This window comes from Salmo salar, chromosome ssa09, assembly GCF_905237065.1.
Source record: "Salmo salar chromosome ssa09, Ssal_v3.1, whole genome shotgun sequence".
Classification (NCBI taxonomy): domain Eukaryota; kingdom Metazoa; phylum Chordata; class Actinopteri; order Salmoniformes; family Salmonidae; genus Salmo; species Salmo salar.
In genome coordinates, this window is record NC_059450.1 from 67,181,830 (window position 1) to 67,200,740 (window position 18,911).

An 18,911-nucleotide genomic window follows, 5' to 3' on the forward strand; every position below is an offset into this window, starting at 1 on the left:
TGGAAGCACGAGACTCGAACTTGTCACAACTAATTTCTATCTCTGTGATTCTTCCTTTTCATCAAACATATTGTTATTTCATTCGTTTCATGCTTCATCAGGATATTTGTACATGTTAGCCTATGTCAATGGCATATAGGCTTACCTCAGCGAATTAAAACAGTCTATTTGAATTGAAGTTGAGTGAACAGGCTCTATGAATAGAGCCTGATGCGTTTGTATGTGTGTGGTCATTGTGTATTTAGGTGTGCGTGTGTTAGCCTATGTGAATGTTTGCCTGCCCCACTCCTAACTTTCCCCTTTGTGTTATATTCATTCAATTGGCATTAGCTTTGAGTTAGATTAGTCTGATCTCCTTCTCTCACCTCCACCTGTCAGTCAACATGTGCCATTGTGTACCCATAGTGTGGTCTGCGTTTGAGTGTGTGTGTGTGTGTGTGTGTGTGTGTGTGTGTGTGTGTGTGTGTGTGTGCGAGAGAGAGAGAGAGAAAGAGAGAGAGAGAATGAATGAATTGAGAGAGAGAGAGAGAGAGAGAGAGAGAGAGAGAATGAATGAATTGAGAGAGAGAGAGAGAGAGAGAGAGAGAGAGGCTAAGTGCACACTGCCCACAACATGAGGTGGAAACTGAGCTGCACTTACTTCCTAACCTCCTGCTAAATGTATGTCCATATTAGAGACACATATTTCCCTCAAATTACACAGACCCACAAAGAATTTGAAAACAAATCAATTTTTGATAAACTCCCATATCTATTGGGAGTTTAATGCCACAGTGTGCCAACACAGCAGCAAGATTTGTGACCTGTTGCCACAAGAAAAGGGCAACCAGTGATTTTATTTAAATTGTACTTTTATTTAAGTAGGCAAGTCAGTTAAGAACAAATTCTTATTTACAATGACGGCCTACGTTGGGCCAATTGTGCACTGCCCTATGGAACTCCCAATCACGGCCGGTTGTGATACAGCCTGGAATCAAACCAGGGTGTCTGTAGTGACGCCTCTAGCACCAAGATGCACTGCCTTAGACCGCTGCGCCACTCGGGAGCCCAAGAACAAAGAACAAACCCCATTGTAAATACAACCTATATTTATGTTGATTTATTTTCCCTTTGGTACATAATATGACATTTGAAATGTGAGTGTAATGTTTACTGTTAATTTTCTATTGTTAATTTATCTTTTGTTTATGATCTATTTCACTTGCTTTGGCAATGTAAACATATGTTTCCCTTGCCAATAAAGCCCTTAAATTGAAATTGAATTGAGAGAGAGACAGAGAGAGAGAGAATAATATGTTAAATCTAACAATTGCAAAACTAATATTTAATTATTGTCAAAACATTGATGTGCGTCTGCTCATAGTAGTAGTCATGGTATGTTGATATTGGAACAAGGCAACAGGATTTTACAAAGCTTTTTACAGGATTTCAGTAACCTATTAGCGTAATTCCTGTGCCAAAGTAGTACAGTAGGCTATATTGGACAGGACTGGTGGGGAGTCTTGTAGTTTCATCACCATCCATCGTCACAAATGAGCAATTCAATTGGAGAACCTCTCACGCATCATTTAACAACAGGCTGCTGCGTGCACCCCTTAGTGGGGGTGAGCAGTTATTGCATGCAGTTCTGACAACTATGAGAGGTTTATTTGAATTTCATAACAGGAGACAAGTAGGCCGAGCTAAACTCATTCGTATTAAACAATTCTCACCTACTTGTAGGCCAAGTTGTTTATGTGAGTGTCAGACGAAAGACCTACACGAGTAGGTGTAGGTCCTACACCTTTGAAAAAGTGTTACTTTCTGGAAATTAGAAGGAAACGGAAGTGAATTCAAAACTAGTACGGATTATTTCCGGTGACGTCGGCTCGTGGGCTGATGCTTCACGCGGGAAACAGAGAGGTCTCCTCATCACGTTGACAGTAAGACATCACGTTTGTTCGTTTTATTGAGGGAGAAAGGTAGCGGATTCTAAGTAGATGTGTATAAAACCAAACAGATGAGACCAGTAACATTGGCCTAGTTACTATTGACCCATTGGAGTTAAATAGCTAACGAAGAAACGCCACATAATCACTAGCCAGCTAACGTTAACATGCTAGCCACACTGGCATCCATTTACTAGCCACATCGCTAAGAATGGCCAGCAAACTATGGTAGCTAAATAGCTAGTATCGGCATGTTCTTGCCACAAAGAAAGCAGCTAGCTAGCTACAATTTGCATATTGTTGTTCTCTCAATACTAAGCTTTTATACCCGCATTGAGTTGTCACTTGTTGCTAACTTGGCTAGCTAAATATTTACATGGTTGTTGTTATTGGCTAGCTAGCCTAACTACATGTTTTGACTTTACGCTAAGTTAGCTCTATAGTAAATGAAATGTCAACAGACTCACATGTTGACTCTCAAAGGAATTAGCTTGCTACCTAGCTAGTTAGCTATTACAACTTGGGCTCCTCTGCAAATGAATAACGTCGCTAACACATTTTTTGACATTGTTTTATTCTGTGTACTCAGTTGAACATCACTTCTTGTGGAGGCAGAGATGGGAGACACGCTTGAGTTCAACGAGATCTACCAGGAATCCAAGGGGTCCTGGGTCAGTAGTTAGTTTACCTCATCATGCCATCTACCATCAGTGTCTTAACTAACCAGGTCCCGGAGAGCCCCATGCTGTGTAGGCTTTTGTTGTAGCCCAGTACTTAGATGAATCCTGTCTAGGATGAAAGTAGAACACATGCCTGTGGGTCTCCACGCCTTGTGGGTCTCCTAGATCAGGATTGAAGTACACATGGGTAGCATGTATATTAAGGTTGTCATGATACCAGTATCAGATACCAGGAAGGAAGGAAACAAAACATGAAGCAGACTTAATTTCTTATTTTGGCACCCAGTCACATTTGTTTATTTGCAAGCAATAGCACACACTATTTGACAAAGGTAGGCTTTAAAGGACCATAGAGTGAAGTCTTTGCTTTGAAAATCTGGTAGTGTAAATCAGTGGTTCCCAAACTGCGGGGTGCTTGGGGGGTCACCCTCCCGCCTAATTGGGTAGTGCATCATCAGTTCCTCTTGTCCTGTTAGTCATTGCGCACCATAGAGAGCCTATATAGATAGATATAGATATATATATCTTGTTATAAAGGCCCATGTCAGCTAATGTTTTTATTGTGTTCCCTAATGCTGGAAGGAACCGTGTTGTAATTGATGTACAAATAAATGACCACAAACGGGAACCAACCGAAACTCAGCATCTACCTACTATCAAGTTTGGCTGTAACAATAGCCTAAGTGTATTTATGTGTGAGTGGTGACTCCCCGCAGAACGACGGTCGTCTGAGGTTCAGTAAGCAGAACTTGGTGTATAAGAGCAGTAAGACGGGGAAGGTGGACAACATCCCGGCAGCAGAGCTGTCTCAGGCCACGTGGAGGCGTGTATGCCTGGGACACGGCATCAAGCTGGCCACCAGCTCCGGACATGTCTACAAATATGATGGCTTCAGAGACACGGTGAGGCAGTGGTGTGTGTGTGTGTGAACGACTGAGAGAATTTGTTTGAAAATGTTTGTGATTGTCTGTCTGCTGTGGTGGTGTGTTTCTTCGTGAGAGTTCCGTGGGTAGGTGTCGGGTGAGTTTTTAGATACATTTGTTGATCTGTTCCTCAGGTTGTGTGCCCGGTTGAGTGAGTGCAAGAGGGGATGTGTGTGAGTGCGCGTGTATGTGTGTATGATCTAACCTTACCAGTGCTGCAGGAGAGGGAGAGAAGGAAGGCTGGTCTCCTGAGGTTAATCAGTGTGTATTTGAAAATGGTTTCTTCTGACTGTGGTGGTTCAGACAATGATGTCATTGTTTATTATCCTGCACACTGTCACTGGTGAGGAATTCAAACATAGGTTAGTGGAGTGGCCAGCCTGTCAGTTTGATGCGTTTACCTTCTATATCATGTTCCACTGGTTAAACACCACCTCAGCCCCACTCCCCATGCGTACTCAATGCTTTGAATGTCTGTTCTCAAAAAGTAATGGTCATTTATTGGATTTAGGAGTGGTGCAGTGCACTGGCGAGTTGTGAAGTCCACGTATCACGAGCCATCTGTTTGCTAATTTGGTACTACTTGTGAAGCGCACCGCTCTTTAACGGAGTTGGCTTTGTATTGATCAGGACTCGACGGTGTTAGCCATAACTGGGTTGTATTCACTAGGCACAAAACGGAAACAAAGCCGGGGCCAACACGGGGAGGGACGATCTTGTCCAATGAGAAGTGCTTGTTTTTGTTTTCTGTTGCAAAATACTTTGCTATGGTGTCTGCTAATGCATAGCACCCTGGTGGGAAGATCCTATGGCAGCATCATATTCATTTTTTCTTTTTCTTATTTAGCTAGGCAAGTCAGTTAAGAACATTCGTATTTACAATGACGGTCTTCGCCGGGCCAAACCCTAACCCGGACACCGCTGGGCAAATGGTGAGCTGCCCTAGTTAGGGGGCGAGGAAGAGGGGTGGTGGAATGGAACAACTATGGGGTGGAGGATTGGGACTGTTTGGTGTTTTGTGCATATGCATATATTGATTGTGTGGATAGTGGATGGGAAGGCTGGGATGAGTGTTATTATGGTTGTTTGAGTGAGGTAAGCAACCTGACTCTGCCAAAGCTCTAATGAGAGACGGCGCTCTTAACACAGGGGCTGATGAGGACAGCAGGAACACACACACACACACACACACTGATGTGTTTGTCTTTACACAGTTACAGGCCAGTCATTATACAGACACACAGATTTATATCCAGTATATAGTCTGAAATGGAAACACACTTAGATCTGTATACATGTCCTGTCACATACAAACACAATGCCTTCATACATCTTCACAAACACACGTACAGATGCTGTCAACACACTGATCTGATATTCTATACACACACAGCTTGGCGTATAGTCTCTTTCGCCGTCCAACCAACACACACACACACACACACACACACACTCTAATAACCCAACAGACAAGCTGATACCCAGGTGCATAAACTCTCTTTCCCACACACTCTTTTTCCTCTCTCTCTCACACACACACACTCTGTCCTTCACACACATGTGGAAGTGGTTGAGGTGTGTGTGTGTCTGTGTGCCCCAGCTCTAATCGGGCCTGCAGGATAAATAAACAGGCTGATTGTAAGCGGCAGAGAGGGAGGGAGTGGACGGATTACATTCACCTCCAGCGTCCCAGGGGGCCGAGCGTCAGGAGGGGCCATAATTGAGCTTTGATGAATTAGCCCCCTCATCAAGGGGGAGGAAGGGAGAGGGGGAGGAAAGGGGGTGTGTTTTTTTGTTTTTCAGACTAGTGGGGCATTAAGGATTTAACTGAGAACATCTTTCTACTCAGTTTTTCTTCTTTCACGTTCTCTCTTCCTCTCTTTCCCCCCCGCCACACATCTCCTCTCCCCCCGCCACACATCTCCTCTCCCCCCGCCACACATCTCCTCTCCCCCCGCCACACATCTCCTCTCCCCCCGCCACACATCTCCTCTCTCCTCTCCCCCCGCCACACATCTCCTCTCTCCTCTCCCCCCACCACACATCTCCTCTCCCCCGCCACACATCTCCTCTCCCCCCGCCACACATCTCCTCTCCCCCCGCCACACATCTCCTCTCCCCCCGCCACACATCTCCTCTCCCCCCGCCACACATCTCCTCTCCCCCCGCCACACATCTCCTCTCCCCCCGCCACACATCTCCTCTCCCCCGCCACACATCTCCTCTCCCCCCGCCACACATCTCCTCTCCCCCGCCACACATCTCCTCTCCCCCGCCACACATCTCCTCTCCCCCCGCCACACATCTCCTCTCCCCCCGCCACACATCTCCTCTCCCCCCCGCCACACATCTCCTCTCCCCCCGCCACACATCTCCTCTCCCCCCCGCCACACATCTCCTCTCCCCCGCCACACATCCCCTCTCCCCCCCGCCACACATCTCCTCTCCCCCGCCACACATCTCCTCTCCCCCCCGCCACACATCTCCTCTCCCCCCGCCACACATCTCCTCCCCCCGCCACACATCTCCTCTCTCTCCCCCCGCCACACATCTCCTCTCTCTCCCCCCGCCACACATCTCCTCTCTCTCCCCCCCGCCACACATCTCCTCCCCCCGCCACACATCTCCTCTCTCTCCCCCCCACACATCTCCCTCTGCAGGATTATGAGAGGATCTCGGAGTTCTTCAAGGCCAACTACAAGGTGGAGCTGACAGAGAAGGACATGTGTGTGAAGGGCTGGAACTGGGGCACTGCTAAATTCTCTGGTAAACAACACCCTCTAAAACTCTAAACGCCCGTCACACCAGCAGAGGATCTAGTCCTTATATAGTTCCCTCTTGGATGTTTTCGTAACCATATTTTTAATCTCTCTGGATCTCTCTTGAAGCGTTCGTTGTAGCATTTCTCCAGCTATGTTGAGGTGCGTTGTGGGAGCTGTAGTCTTTAACCCCCCCCCGCCCTCCGCAGGTCCATTGTTGTCGTTTGATGTGAATGACAGCTCTGTGTTTGAGATCCCCCTGGCCAGCGTGTCCCAGTGTGCCACAGGGAAGAACGAGGTGACGCTGGAGTTCCACCAGAACGATGACGCTGAGGTCTCTCTCATGGAGGTCCGTTTCTACGTCCCCCCTGGCCCCGCAGACGAGGGGGCAGACCCCGTGGAGGTAACCCACGCTATACTACCGGACCTGTACCAGGGAGAGAACTAACTTAACAACCACTCTGTACTGCCACTGGTTGAATGGTGGTCATCGGTGCCTTACTGGCTTTACCCCAGCAGATGGCGCTACCACTACAGCTGTTCTGTACTCAGAAACAGTTATTTTCACAGCAACATCAATGATGCAGTGATTAATGTTAATCCTGTTTAAACCCTTCCTTCCTTCCTTCCTTCCTTCCTTCCTTCCTTCCTTCCTTCCTTCCTTCCTTCCTTCCTTCCTTCCTTCCTTCCTTCCTTCCTGTCAGGCGTTTGCCGCGAACGTGCTGTCTAAGGCAGATGTGATACAGGCTACTGGAGATGCTGTGTGTGTCTTCAAAGAGCTGCAGTGCCTCACACCCAGGGGCAGGTACTGTGACATCAGCACCATGAACCAGCATTCATCAGTATTATCCGTCATTATTTTATATAGTGTTACTCTACGTTTATCAGGTTGATCCGCAAATTGTTCACCTGGCTTAATACGCTCCCCCTTCCACGTACTAACTACCACGGACAAGTAGAGCTGAGCCATTCATGCTTTTTGATTATAACACAATAATCACAGTTTTCGTTTTTTTATTTAAATGCGTTATGAAATAAGGACATTACAATGATTTTAATGGAAATTCCAAAACCTAAAATAGTTAACAGTCAAATGCCAAAACACTTCCATTGTCTCGGTCAAGTCCACTTTGGGTGTGAAATGACTATGAAATAGAATATTTCAGTTGTGTTTATTACTTAGTTTTTATTTGATGACTTTATTATTTCTCATTCCTTGACGTCCTCATCTCTTTCTCTGCTCAGCCAGGAGCAGTCAGCCAGGAGCAGTCAGCCAGCCAGGCCATCTAACATTATGTTCTCCTCCATACTGTACTGTCTTCAGTCATCCTACTAGTTCTTCAAAGTAGATAAGATAGAACTTCCTGAACAGTCTGTCTCTCTCCTCATTGTGTTGTGTACATTCCTCTCTCATACGGTCTGTGTATATCTAACATAACGTAGCAGGTGTAAACGTGTATCTGTCCAGAGATCTGAATATAATGAGGAGATACTCATGTCTCCGCCCTAACAATGGGAGTCGTTGTCCCAAAGGCAACAAGCTTAGGTCCAAAACGCCTTGGGCTTATTTTGGACAGATTCTGGTGAGAGTGAAACCTCTCGCTTCTCCTCTTCCTCTCTGGAAAAAACGGGTGCCGTGAGTTATGGCCATTGTAGTTAATTACCACATTTCTGTGCCGAACTAGTTTAAATATTTGCTTAGGGAAAATTAAACTCCCTTCAGTCCCATACAGTTCTTGAATTGATTTCTCTCGTGAATGATTTGATTTCTCTCTAGAGAAACGGCGAGTTGGAATACATTATTTATTTTTTTTAAAACTTGGAATTCAAGTAATTCAACCAACGTCGGTCGATTCGTTGTTTAATAACCGTCCAAAAAACAAAATTTCACTTAGTCGCTCAGCACTACCACTACAAGACAAACACCTACTATGATCACAGGTCTTCCTCTCTTTCTTGCCCTCGTTCACCGACTTTCTTCTCTCTCTGTGTGTCAGGTATGATATCCTCATCTACCCCGCCTTCCTCCACCTCCACGGTAAGACGTTTGACTACAAGATCCCCTACACCACCGTGCTGCGTCTCTTCCTGCTACCACACAAGGACCAGAGACAGATGTTCTTTGTGGTAAGTGTTGTGTGTGTGTGTTTGATTGAGGTGAGTGCTTGACAGTAGACTGTATTAAGTTGTGTCCGGCACCAAACGCGTGGACAATACAGTGTGAATGCAGTCGTGCTCACGTCAAACGCCGTGTCAGCCTCTTCGATTCGTAACCATTCCCTCCCTCCGTCTATAGATCAGTCTGGACCCGCCCATCAAGCAGGGACAGACCCGTTACCACTTCCTCATCCTGCTCTTCTCTAAGGAGGAGGAGCTCCGCCTCACCCTCAACATGAGCGAGTGAGTGGGAGAAATAAACAACAGCAGCTCGACAGCACATGGGAGAGGAACAATTAACTCGTATTGTCGGGTGGTCCAATTTCTGTTTCTCTCCCCCTCTCTCTTTGCGCCCCCCCCTTCCCTTCTTTCTCCCTCTACCATCCCTCCTCTCCCTCCTCTTTTTTCCGTAGGGAGGAGGTGGAGAAGCGTTATGAAGGGAAGCTCAGTAAGAACATGTCAGGTTCTCTCTATGAGATGGTCAGCAGAGTGATGAAGGCTCTGGTCAACAGGAAGATCACCGTGCCCGGAAACTTCCAGGGGTAAAAAAAAAAACACGCGCTTGCGGAAGCACTCGCAAACACACACCAATGTTCCTCCTCTCCCTAAAGTTCAAACCCCGTTGTGCTTCCAGCAGTTCCTCTTTTGTAAGGTCTACATTATAAACCCATATTATCATAAAGCACTTTGTCGTGCGTTTCGTAATTGAGTCTCCCTCCCCTCCTCTCCCCTGTAGGAACACGCCAGGGGCCCAGTGTATAACATGTTCCTACAAGGCCCAGTCCGGCTTGCTCTACCCGCTGGAGAGGGGTTTCATCTACGTGCATAAGCCGCCTGTCCACCTGCGCTTCGAGGAGATCTCCTGTGTCAATTTCGCCAGAGGAACCACCACGACGCGCTCCTTCGACTTCGAGGTGGAGACCAAGCAGGGGAACCAGTTCACCTTCAGCAGCATAGAGAGGTATGGAGGGGGACTTGGAAACGGACACACAACCGTGTAGATTCTTTGCCTAACGAACAGGTTTTCCCCCCCCTCTCTCCGTCCGTCACAGGGAGGAGTACGGGAAGCTGTTTGACTTTGTAAACGCCAAGAAACTCAACATCAAGAACAGAGGATTCAAGGAGGTAACCTTTAGATGTTTACTGTGGTGGAAATACATTCAACTCTCTTCCGAGATGCGTTTAAGAAATATTGACGGATTTCGCTCTTTTCTTGTGTGTCTGTTGTGTACTCCTGAAGAAGAAGGTTGGTATGGTTACGGGGGTTCGGGAGGGTTGGCTTGGTTTTTTGGTTTGTAGTGGTTACTGCTCGCATGGTGGGCAGGGGGGCGTGTCTGTGTGTTGGATGGGGGAAGAGGAGGGTGCTACCATTCTAATCATGGTGATTGGTTGCTGTGAATGGCCATAAATGATTTACTAATCGGTTTATGATTATGCTGAGACACCTAGAGATGTGTCAGAGTGTGTGTGTGTGTGTGTGTGTGTGAAAAAGAGTGTGTGTGTGTGTTTGGTTGGTTGCCTGCGTTGTCTTGACTAATGTATTGCCTGAGGTGTTGCAGTGTGTTAACTGAAAGACGAAACACGTCCTCTAAACCAGATACAGGAAGTCCTGATTTTTCACCCATAATGTTTTCTGGTAATATAAACATAGCCTGCTCTGTCCGTCAACGGCCAACTTCGTTGCCCTGGGTGGGAGTTGCCATGGTAACAAAGTGACTACCCTGGGGTCACCCGAATGGTCAAGAACTACAAATGAGCCTGTCCTCCACTTCCTCCTGTTGGTCTAGCTTCTAAGCTTTTCACCTAGGGAGAATCTCAATTGCGTTTCCTTGATTCTTCGCGTCCTCTCTCTTCGCCTCATCAAAGCCTCTTGGATTAAAAGGTCAGCGGGGAGTGACCTCTGACCTCATCCAGGGGAGAATGACTGAATGACCCTCTCATTGAAGCCGTGGAGTTCAAGGCTGACCGTTGTACTGCAGGCATTGTTTGCAGAAAACACGATCCCCCATTATAGTGAATAAAACAATCACCAATCATCGTGCCAAAAATGACTTCTAATACACCAGATGTATGTCCTTGAGTCGATTATTTTTTTAAATCCCACACAGTAGTTATAAGGATCATTTTAGTAGCTAATGGCAGACTGCATTACACCGGTTGGCCTTCAACTGAGAGGGGACAGCACTGAGCTAGCCTGCAACGTCACTTCCTGGAGTAGCTCAAACTGCGCATGTTATGTCTCTATGAGACGCCATCTTAACCCACTCCGTTTGGCTTCAGTGCACTACTGAGTCTTTACATAGGAACGAATGGTGTCACGTGATCGATGGCTTTTTCCATTCATATATACAGTCATTGGATGAGAACAATGGGTTTTGAGAGGGAGGCGAAGAGAGGATGTGAGGAATAAACTAAATGCAATTGAGTTTCTTCCCTAGTTTCACTTTTTCCTAGGAGTAGTCCTAAAGGTAAGGAGGTAAGAAAAAGAAGCCATTGTAAAGTGTTGGAACACAGCCCCTGTAATTTAACCTGCAGTCCATGGGAAGAGATGGATGCAGGGCCTTGCTGGAGCATCATGGGTAGTGTAGTCTGACTCTGCTGCTCCCCCCCCCCACAGGGCATGAAGAGTAAGAACAACGAGTACAGTGACTCCGATGAAGACCAGCACGATGCCTACCTGGAGAGGATGAAGGCTGAGGGCAAGATCAGAGAGGAGGGAGACGGCAGCAACGACTCGGACGAAGAGACCGGTGAGTGACGACTCCCGCAGCCAATAGGGTGGCCGGACCGCTGAGTGACAGCTCCCGTTGCCAGTCAGGACCTCGTTAGTAAGAGATCTCAAAGGGACTCGTTCATACGTTAATGGGTTTAAAAACGTCATAGGGATGTTTGGCTGTTGGGAGAGGTTTCAATTTCTAACAGCAGCTGTGTTAGTGATCGTTTTTTTTCTCTTTTTTTACTAGATGAGTCTTTCAACCCTGGGGAGGAGAGTGATGTTGCTGAGGAGTGAGTTTTTACCCCTTCATCCATTACCCACTTCAGTTCCTCTCTCTCTCTCTAACAGTATTTCTCTCTCTCTCTCAGGTATGACAGTAACGCGTCAGTGAGCGACAGCGGCAGCGGAGGCGATGGCACCGATGACGAGGGAAAGAAGAAGAAACCTGCAAAGAAGGCCAAAGTAGTGAAGGAGAGGAAGGAGAGGAAGCCACGCAAAGAGGTGAGAGGGGAGGGGGGGGCGGAGTAAGTCGTGAACAGTAAAATGTGTGTTTATTGTATCAGAGATAAATATACCTTCGTATTGACCTCTGGAGGCACCTAAATAGTGTGTGTGCTCATGTTTCTCTCTCTTCCCCCCCTCTCTGTATTTTAGAAGAAGCAGAAGGACACCAACGCCCCCAAGAGGCCGATGAGTTCCTACATGCTGTGGCTCAACTCCAGCCGCGAGCGCATCAAGTCGGAAAACCCCGGAATCTCAATCACGGAGATCTCCAAGAAGGCCGGAGAGATGTGGAAACAGATAGGGAAGGACGACAAAGAGGTGAGGAACTACTTATTACCTTTTAAATGTAGTAGCTGCTTGAATAAAACAATGTTTTTAATAGTGAGTGAGTGTTGCACCTGGTCTAGTTTTGTGGTTGCATCTCAACTCATGTTGGTTGAGTGCCCTCCGCTGTGCTCCATGGGCATTTTGAATACAATAATGATCATCCTAGCTAACTGTATTTAAACCATTGTTTAGGGAAACAGATTGATAACAAAGGGTCTCTCTGCTAGGGGTGGGACAGGAAAGCAGAGGAGGCTAAGAAGAACTATGAGAAAGCCATGAAGGAATACAGAGAGAACGGTGGAGGCTCCTCTACACCCGCCAAGAAGTACGAGACCACACACACACACACACCAGGGGAGGCTGGTGGGAGGAGCGGTAGGAGGACGGACTCCTTGTAATAACTGGAATGGAATCTATGGAATGGTTTCAAACATACGGAAACCACCTGTTTTACGCCGTTCCGTTGATTCCATCCGTTACAATGAGTCCGTCCTCCTACCGCTCCTCCCACCAGCCTCCTCTGACACACACACACACACCCGTGAAGATCAAATACGCACACGACCAGGTACACTTACAAGCGCTCAAAACACACACTTGTAACCCTGCTTTTAACACGCGCACAAACGTCCGCCCGTCTTTGACCATACATGTCCCTTTTCCGTTTCTCCACCAGGGAGGGCAAGAAGGCAGGAGGCAAGAAGGAGGACAAGAAGGCAGGAGGCAAGAAGAGGAGGTCTGACGGAGGAGAGAAAGAAAAGGAGCAAGGAGGGAACGACAGTTTTAAGAGCAGAGAGTTTATCTCCAGCGAGGAGAGTTCGTCTGAGGGTGAACGGAAGAAGGCCAAGAAAGCCAAAGGAAAACCCAAGAGCAAGGTACTGCACTGTCACTATGACAACAACAGGAATAGCTTTATTTGTGTAGCCATTTTCATAGATTATGATCAAAGCATTCATTAAAATGAAATTACGGGATTATCATAGTGAAGACTCTTTCTCTCGCTCTCTCAGGAGTCTGAGGAAGAGGAGGAAGTGATGACCACGCCCCCCAGCTCTGAAGCGGACTCTGACTAAGGAGAGGGGGAGGGGCCTCTGGAGCTTCTGATGGGCATCAGAACGAACAGGGAACATTTGAACAAGTTTACACAGTGACAGGTGCACAAAGACATATGCACATCATACAACGTTCATACACACACACACACACACACACACACACACTAAGTGTTACATGGACCAATAAATTGTACTCTGTGTGGGACATACAGACATTCTTAGAAAGTGAATTATTATGTACTACATTACCCATGATTCTACTGGGTTCTATTCTATTTGCCCCATGGGGTGGTTGTAGTTTAATAGCACTGAGACATGCAGGGGTCATCAGTCTTGAGTTTTTTTGTTGTTGCTTGTCCTTTTGACCTGTTTAGAGAAATGAAGAACTGCAATTCTGTACTTTTTTTATATTTTAATTTTGTTTAATTACCATGTCATGTTTGTTTCTTTTGTTTTCGGACAGAATTAATAAATCTTTTGTAATAAAATCTTTGTGATTGTTTGTGGGAGCTTGAGGAAATGAAGTCCTCAAGGAAATGAAATTATTTAGCAGGCGATAGGACAAAGGACAGGAAGCCATTTAGGAGTACTGGAATGGGGCCATGAATATCTTTAATGAGTAGAGATGTCGGTTTAACCCCGTGAGACAGGTCTCCTGTTCATATTATAAACCCTGAAAAGACCCTCAAGAACACAAACTCTCACACATCTAGAATATGTAGTTGAACTAAAATATACATGTAAAGTGTTGGTCCCATGTTTCATGAGCTGAAATAAAAGATCCCAGAAATGTTCCATATGCACAAAAAGCTTACTTCTCAATGTTTTGCACAAATTTGTTTACATCCCTGTTAGTGAGCATTTCTCCTTTGCCAAGACTAATCGATTTATCTTACAGGTGTGGCATATCAAGAAGCTGATTAAGCAGCATGATCACTGCTGTTTGGGGTTTTAGGGTGGGTTTCTGTACAGCTCTTTGTGACATCAGCTGATGTAAGAAGGGCTTTATAAATACATTTGATTGATTGAGCATTACACAGGTGCACCTTGTGCTGGGGACAATAAAAGGCCACACTAAAATGTGCAGTTTTGTCACACAACACAATGCACACAGATGTCTCAAGTTTCGAGGGAGTGTGCCATTGGCATGCTGACTGCAGGAATGTCCACCAGAGCTCTTGCCAGAGAATTTAATGTTAATTTATCTACCATAAACCACCTACAACGTTGTTTTAGAGAACTTGTAAGTACATTCAACAGGCTTCACAACTACAGACCACATGTAACCACGCCAGCCCAGGACCTCCACATCTGGCTTTTTCACCTGCGGGATCGTCTGAGACCAGCCACCAGGACAGCTGATTAAACTGAGGAGATTTTCTGTCTGTAATAAAGCCCTTTTGTGGTGAATAATGAATTCTGAATGGCTGGGCCTGGCTCTCCAGTGGGTGGACTTATGCCATCCCATACCCATCCATGCCTGCGGCCCTGCCAATTCATGTGAAATCCATAGATAAAGGCCTAACGAATTTATTTCAATTGACTGATTTCGTTATATGAACTGTACCTCAGTAAAATTGTTGCATGTTGAGTTGATATTTTTGTTCAATATACACTGCTAAAAAAAAAAGGGAACACTAAAATAACACATCCTAGATCTGAATGAATGAAATAATCTTATTAAATACTTTTTTCTTTACATAGTTGAATGTGCTGACAACAAAATCACACAAAAAATAATCAATGGAAATCCAATTTATCAACCCATGGAGGTCTGGATTTGGAGTCACACTCAAAATTAAAGTGGAAAACCACACTACAGGCTGATCCAACTTTGATGTAATGTCCTTAAAACAAGTCAAAATGAGGCTCAGTAGTGTGTGTGGCCTCCACGTGCCTGTATGACCTCCCTACAACGCCTGGGCATGCTCCTGATGAGGTGGCGGATGGTCTCCAGAAGGATCTCCTCCCAGACCTGGACTAAAGCATCCGCCAACTCCTGGACAGTCTGTGGTGCAACGTGGCGTTGGTGGATGGAGCGAGACATGATGTCCCAGATGTGCTCAATTGGATTCAGGTCTGGGGAACGGGCGGGCCAGTCCATAGCATCAATGCCTTCCTCTTGCAGGAACTACTGACACACTCCAGCCACATGAGGTCTAGCATTGTCTTGCATTAGGAGGAACCCAGGGCCAACCGCACCAGCATATGGTCTCACAAGGTGTCTGAGGATCTCATCTCGGTACCTAATGGCAGTCAGGCTACCTCTGACGAGCAAATGGAGGGCTGTGCTGCCCCCCAGAGAAATGCCACCCCACACCATGACTGACCCACCGCCAAACCGGTCATGCTGGAGGATGTTGCAGGCAGCAGAACGTTCTCCACGGCGTCTCCAGACTCTGTCACATGTGCTCAGTGTGAACCTGCTTTCATCTGTGAAGAGCACAGGGCGCTAGTGGCGAATTTGCCAATCTTGGTGTTCTCTGGCAAATGCCAAACGTCCTGCACGGTGTTGGGCTGTAAGCACAACCCCCACCTGTGGACGTCGGGCCCTCATACCACCCTCACGGAGTCTGTTTCTGACCGTTTGAGCAGACTCATGCACATTTGTGGCCTGCTGGAGGTCATTTTGCAGGGCTCTGGCAGTGCTCCTCCTGCTCCTCCTTGCACAAAGGCGGAGGTAGCGGTCCTGCTGCTGGGTTGTTGCCCTCCTACGGCCTCCTCCACGTCTCCTGATGTACTGGCCTGTCTCCTGGTAGCGCCTCCATGCTCTGGACACTACGCTGACAGACACAGCAAACCTTCTTGCCACAGCTCGCATTGATGTGCCATCCTGGATGAGCTGCACTACCTGAGCCACTTGTGTGGGTTGTAGACTCCGTCTCATGCTACCACTAGAGTGAAAGCACCGCCAGCATTCAAAAGTGACCAAAACATCAGCCAGGAAGCATAGGAACTGAGAAGTGGTCTGTGGTCCCCACCTGCAGAACCACTCCTTTATTGGGGGTGTCTTGCTAATTGCCTATAATTTCCACCTGTTTTCTATTCCATTTGCACAACAGCATGTGAAATGTATTGTCAATCAGTATTGCTTTCTAATTGGACAGTTTGATTTCACAGAAGTGTGATTGACTTGGAGTTACATTGTGTTGTTTAAGTGTTCCCTTTATTTTTTTGAGCAGTATATATTAGATGGAACACTACACAGGGGCAGATAAGGATAGCATAAACACTTATTTTGTACCCAAGTATGCACTCTTGCTTTCTAACACAGTTTTTGTGTTTTCAAAAATGTAGTAGCCTTTTCAGAACGTAAATGCGTTCATCAAAACAATTATACTGTCAAAATTGCTAATAGGTTAATCAAAGGAGCCCGACGGCCTGCAAAAAGACTAACCCAGCCGTACTTATCTCTTGAGTCCAAGCAGACAACCGAGTTGGTCTGTCTTCAAGAAATACTAGTAGATCAATACATTTTCTTTGCAGTCATTAAGTCATGTTGATCAAAATTGGAAGTATAGCTATTCAAAGGTGCATAATTATGGGCAATTACTCTCCTTTTATGCATATTTCACCAAACAATTTCATACACATCAAATCAAGTACATTATATATACAAATGTATGTGAACACCCCTTCAAATTAGTGTATTCGGCTATTTCAGCCTCACCCGTTGCTGACAGGTGTATAAAATCGAGCACACAGCCATGCAATCTCTGTAGACAAACATTGGCATCAGAATGGCCTTACTGAAGAGCTCATTGATTTTCAATGTGGCACTGTCATAGGATGCTAAGTCAGTTAGTCAAATTTCTGCCCTGTTATTGTGAAGTGGAAACGTCTAAGAGCAACAACGGCTCAGCCTCAAAGTGGTCTGTCCTCGTCTGTCCTCAGTTGCAACACTCACTACCGAGTTCCAAACTGCCTCTGGAAGCAACGTCAGCTTCATGAAATGGGTTTCCATGGCCGAGCAGCCACAAGAAAGCCTAAGATCACCATGCGCAATGCCAAGCATCGGTTGGAGTGGTGTAAAGCTCGCCGCCATTGGACTCCGGGGCAGTGGAAACACTTTATCTGGAGTGATGAATCAAGCTTCATCATCTGGCAGTCTGACGGGCAAATCTGGGTTTCACGGATGCCAGGTGAACGCCACCTGACCAATGCATAGTGGTAACTGTAAAGTTTCGTGGAGGAGGAATAATGGTCTGGGGCTGTTTTTCATGGTTCGGGCTAGGCCCCTTAGTTCCCGTGAAGGGAAATCTTAACGCTACAGCACACAATGACAATCTAGACGATTCTGTGCTTCCAACTTTGAGGCAACAGTTTGGGGAAGGCCCTTTCCTGTTTCAGCACGACAATGCCCCCATGCAAAAAGTGAGGTCCATACAGAAATGGTTTGTCGAGATCGGTGAAGAAGAACTTGACTGGCCTGCACAGAGCCCTGACCTCAACCCCATCAAACACCTTTGGGATGAATTGGAACACTGACTGTGAGCCAGGCCTTATCGCCCAACATTAGTGCCCAATCTCACTAATGCTCTTGTGGCTGAATGGAAGCAATGTCCAACATCTAGTGGAAAGCCTTCCCAGAAGAGTGGAGGCTGTTAAAGAAGCAAAGGAAAGGGAAAGGGGGATACCTAGTCAGTTATACAACTGAATGCATTCAACTGAAATGTGTCTTCCGCATTTAACCCAACCCCTCTGAATCAGAGAGGTGCGGAGGGCTGCCTTAATCGACATCCATGTCTTCGGGGGACCAACTCCATGTTAATGTCCATGATTTTGGAATGAGATGTTTGACGTGCAGGTGTCCACATACTTTTGGTCAGGTAGTGTATTATTCCTGGTAAAAAAATAAAAAATAAGCACATGTGCAGGATTTAATTCCTTCACAATCCAATTCCATGTATTCAATAGAAAGGCTGGTTTGCTCATAGTTTTGTAGACTTTCCATTGCACAGAAACACAATCCACAATAGAAATAAGGAAAGGTCTACACAATGGAGGAACACAACTGATATGAATTTATAGGCCTCAATCAAATCAAATCACATTTTACGCGCCGAATACAACAGGTGTAGACATTACCGTGAAGTGTTTACTTACAAGCCCTTAACTAACAATGCAATTTAAAAAAAAAAACGAGTTAAGAAAATATTTACTAAATAAACTAAAGTAAAAAAAGTAACACAATAAAATAACAATAACATGTATACAGGGGGTACCGGTATCGAGTCAATGTGTGTGGGTACAGGTTAGTCGAGGTAATTTGAGGTAATATGTACATGTAGGTAAGGGTAAAGTGACTATGCATAGATAATAAACAGCGCGTAGCAGCAGCGTAATAAAATCCACATCGAAGCAACGCTCTATAGTGGAAGGTCACAATGTCGAAGATGATGACTTAGGAGTAACGCAAAGTTATGTAGAAGTAACCCATTTTCTGCATCTGCATGTCCACAATATTGTAGAAATGATATATCGTACATGGTACGACACTGACGCAGGGATTTAGAATTTCCTGCAGTAGTATTTACTGATTGCTGGAAACAGTGAACACAATTGCACACATTTATCTTCTGATGAATACAATGCAGGGGCACAACTTTCACTGGGGACGGGGCTGACATGCCCCCCCCCCCACATTCTGAAATGGCGTTTTTGTCCCCCCCCCAGTTTTATCATTGGAGTGTGATACAAAACATGGTAACGGTGTGCTGTAGGACCATGCGGACGCCTCTGAGCTGTCGGGTAGGCTGTTTGGAGTGTTTATCCCACTGGATAAAAAAATATATACACTACCAGTCAAAAGTTTTAGAATACCTACTCATTCAAGGGTTTTTCTTTATTTTTACTATTTTC

At 46.0% G+C, this 18,911-nt stretch overlaps 1 protein-coding gene across 3 annotated transcripts; it reads left to right on the forward strand.

Moving 5' to 3' along the window:
• Positions 1 to 1,748: 1,748 nt before the first annotated feature.
• LOC100286423 (FACT complex subunit SSRP1) lies at positions 1,749 to 13,537 on the forward strand. 3 transcript variants are annotated; one of them, XM_045723892.1, is made up of 19 exons: positions 1,749 to 1,922; positions 2,518 to 2,599; positions 3,325 to 3,510; positions 6,192 to 6,297; positions 6,500 to 6,693; positions 6,995 to 7,095; positions 8,288 to 8,417; positions 8,587 to 8,690; positions 8,861 to 8,989; positions 9,184 to 9,408; positions 9,500 to 9,572; positions 9,688 to 9,693; positions 11,065 to 11,197; positions 11,411 to 11,453; positions 11,532 to 11,664; positions 11,818 to 11,985; positions 12,222 to 12,319; positions 12,671 to 12,869; positions 13,005 to 13,537. In XM_045723892.1, exons 2-19 carry the CDS (start codon positions 2,546 to 2,548, stop codon positions 13,065 to 13,067), a joined length of 2,145 nt encoding a protein of 714 aa, XP_045579848.1. In that variant the 5' UTR covers positions 1,749 to 1,922; positions 2,518 to 2,545; the 3' UTR covers positions 13,068 to 13,537. The 3 variants fall into 3 exon arrangements, with proteins under 3 accessions (XP_045579848.1, XP_045579850.1, XP_045579849.1); XM_045723893.1 differs by lacking the exon at positions 1,749 to 1,922 and adding an exon at positions 2,138 to 2,156; XM_045723894.1 differs by lacking the exon at positions 9,688 to 9,693.
• The last annotated feature ends 5,374 nt before the right edge of the window (positions 13,538 to 18,911 follow it).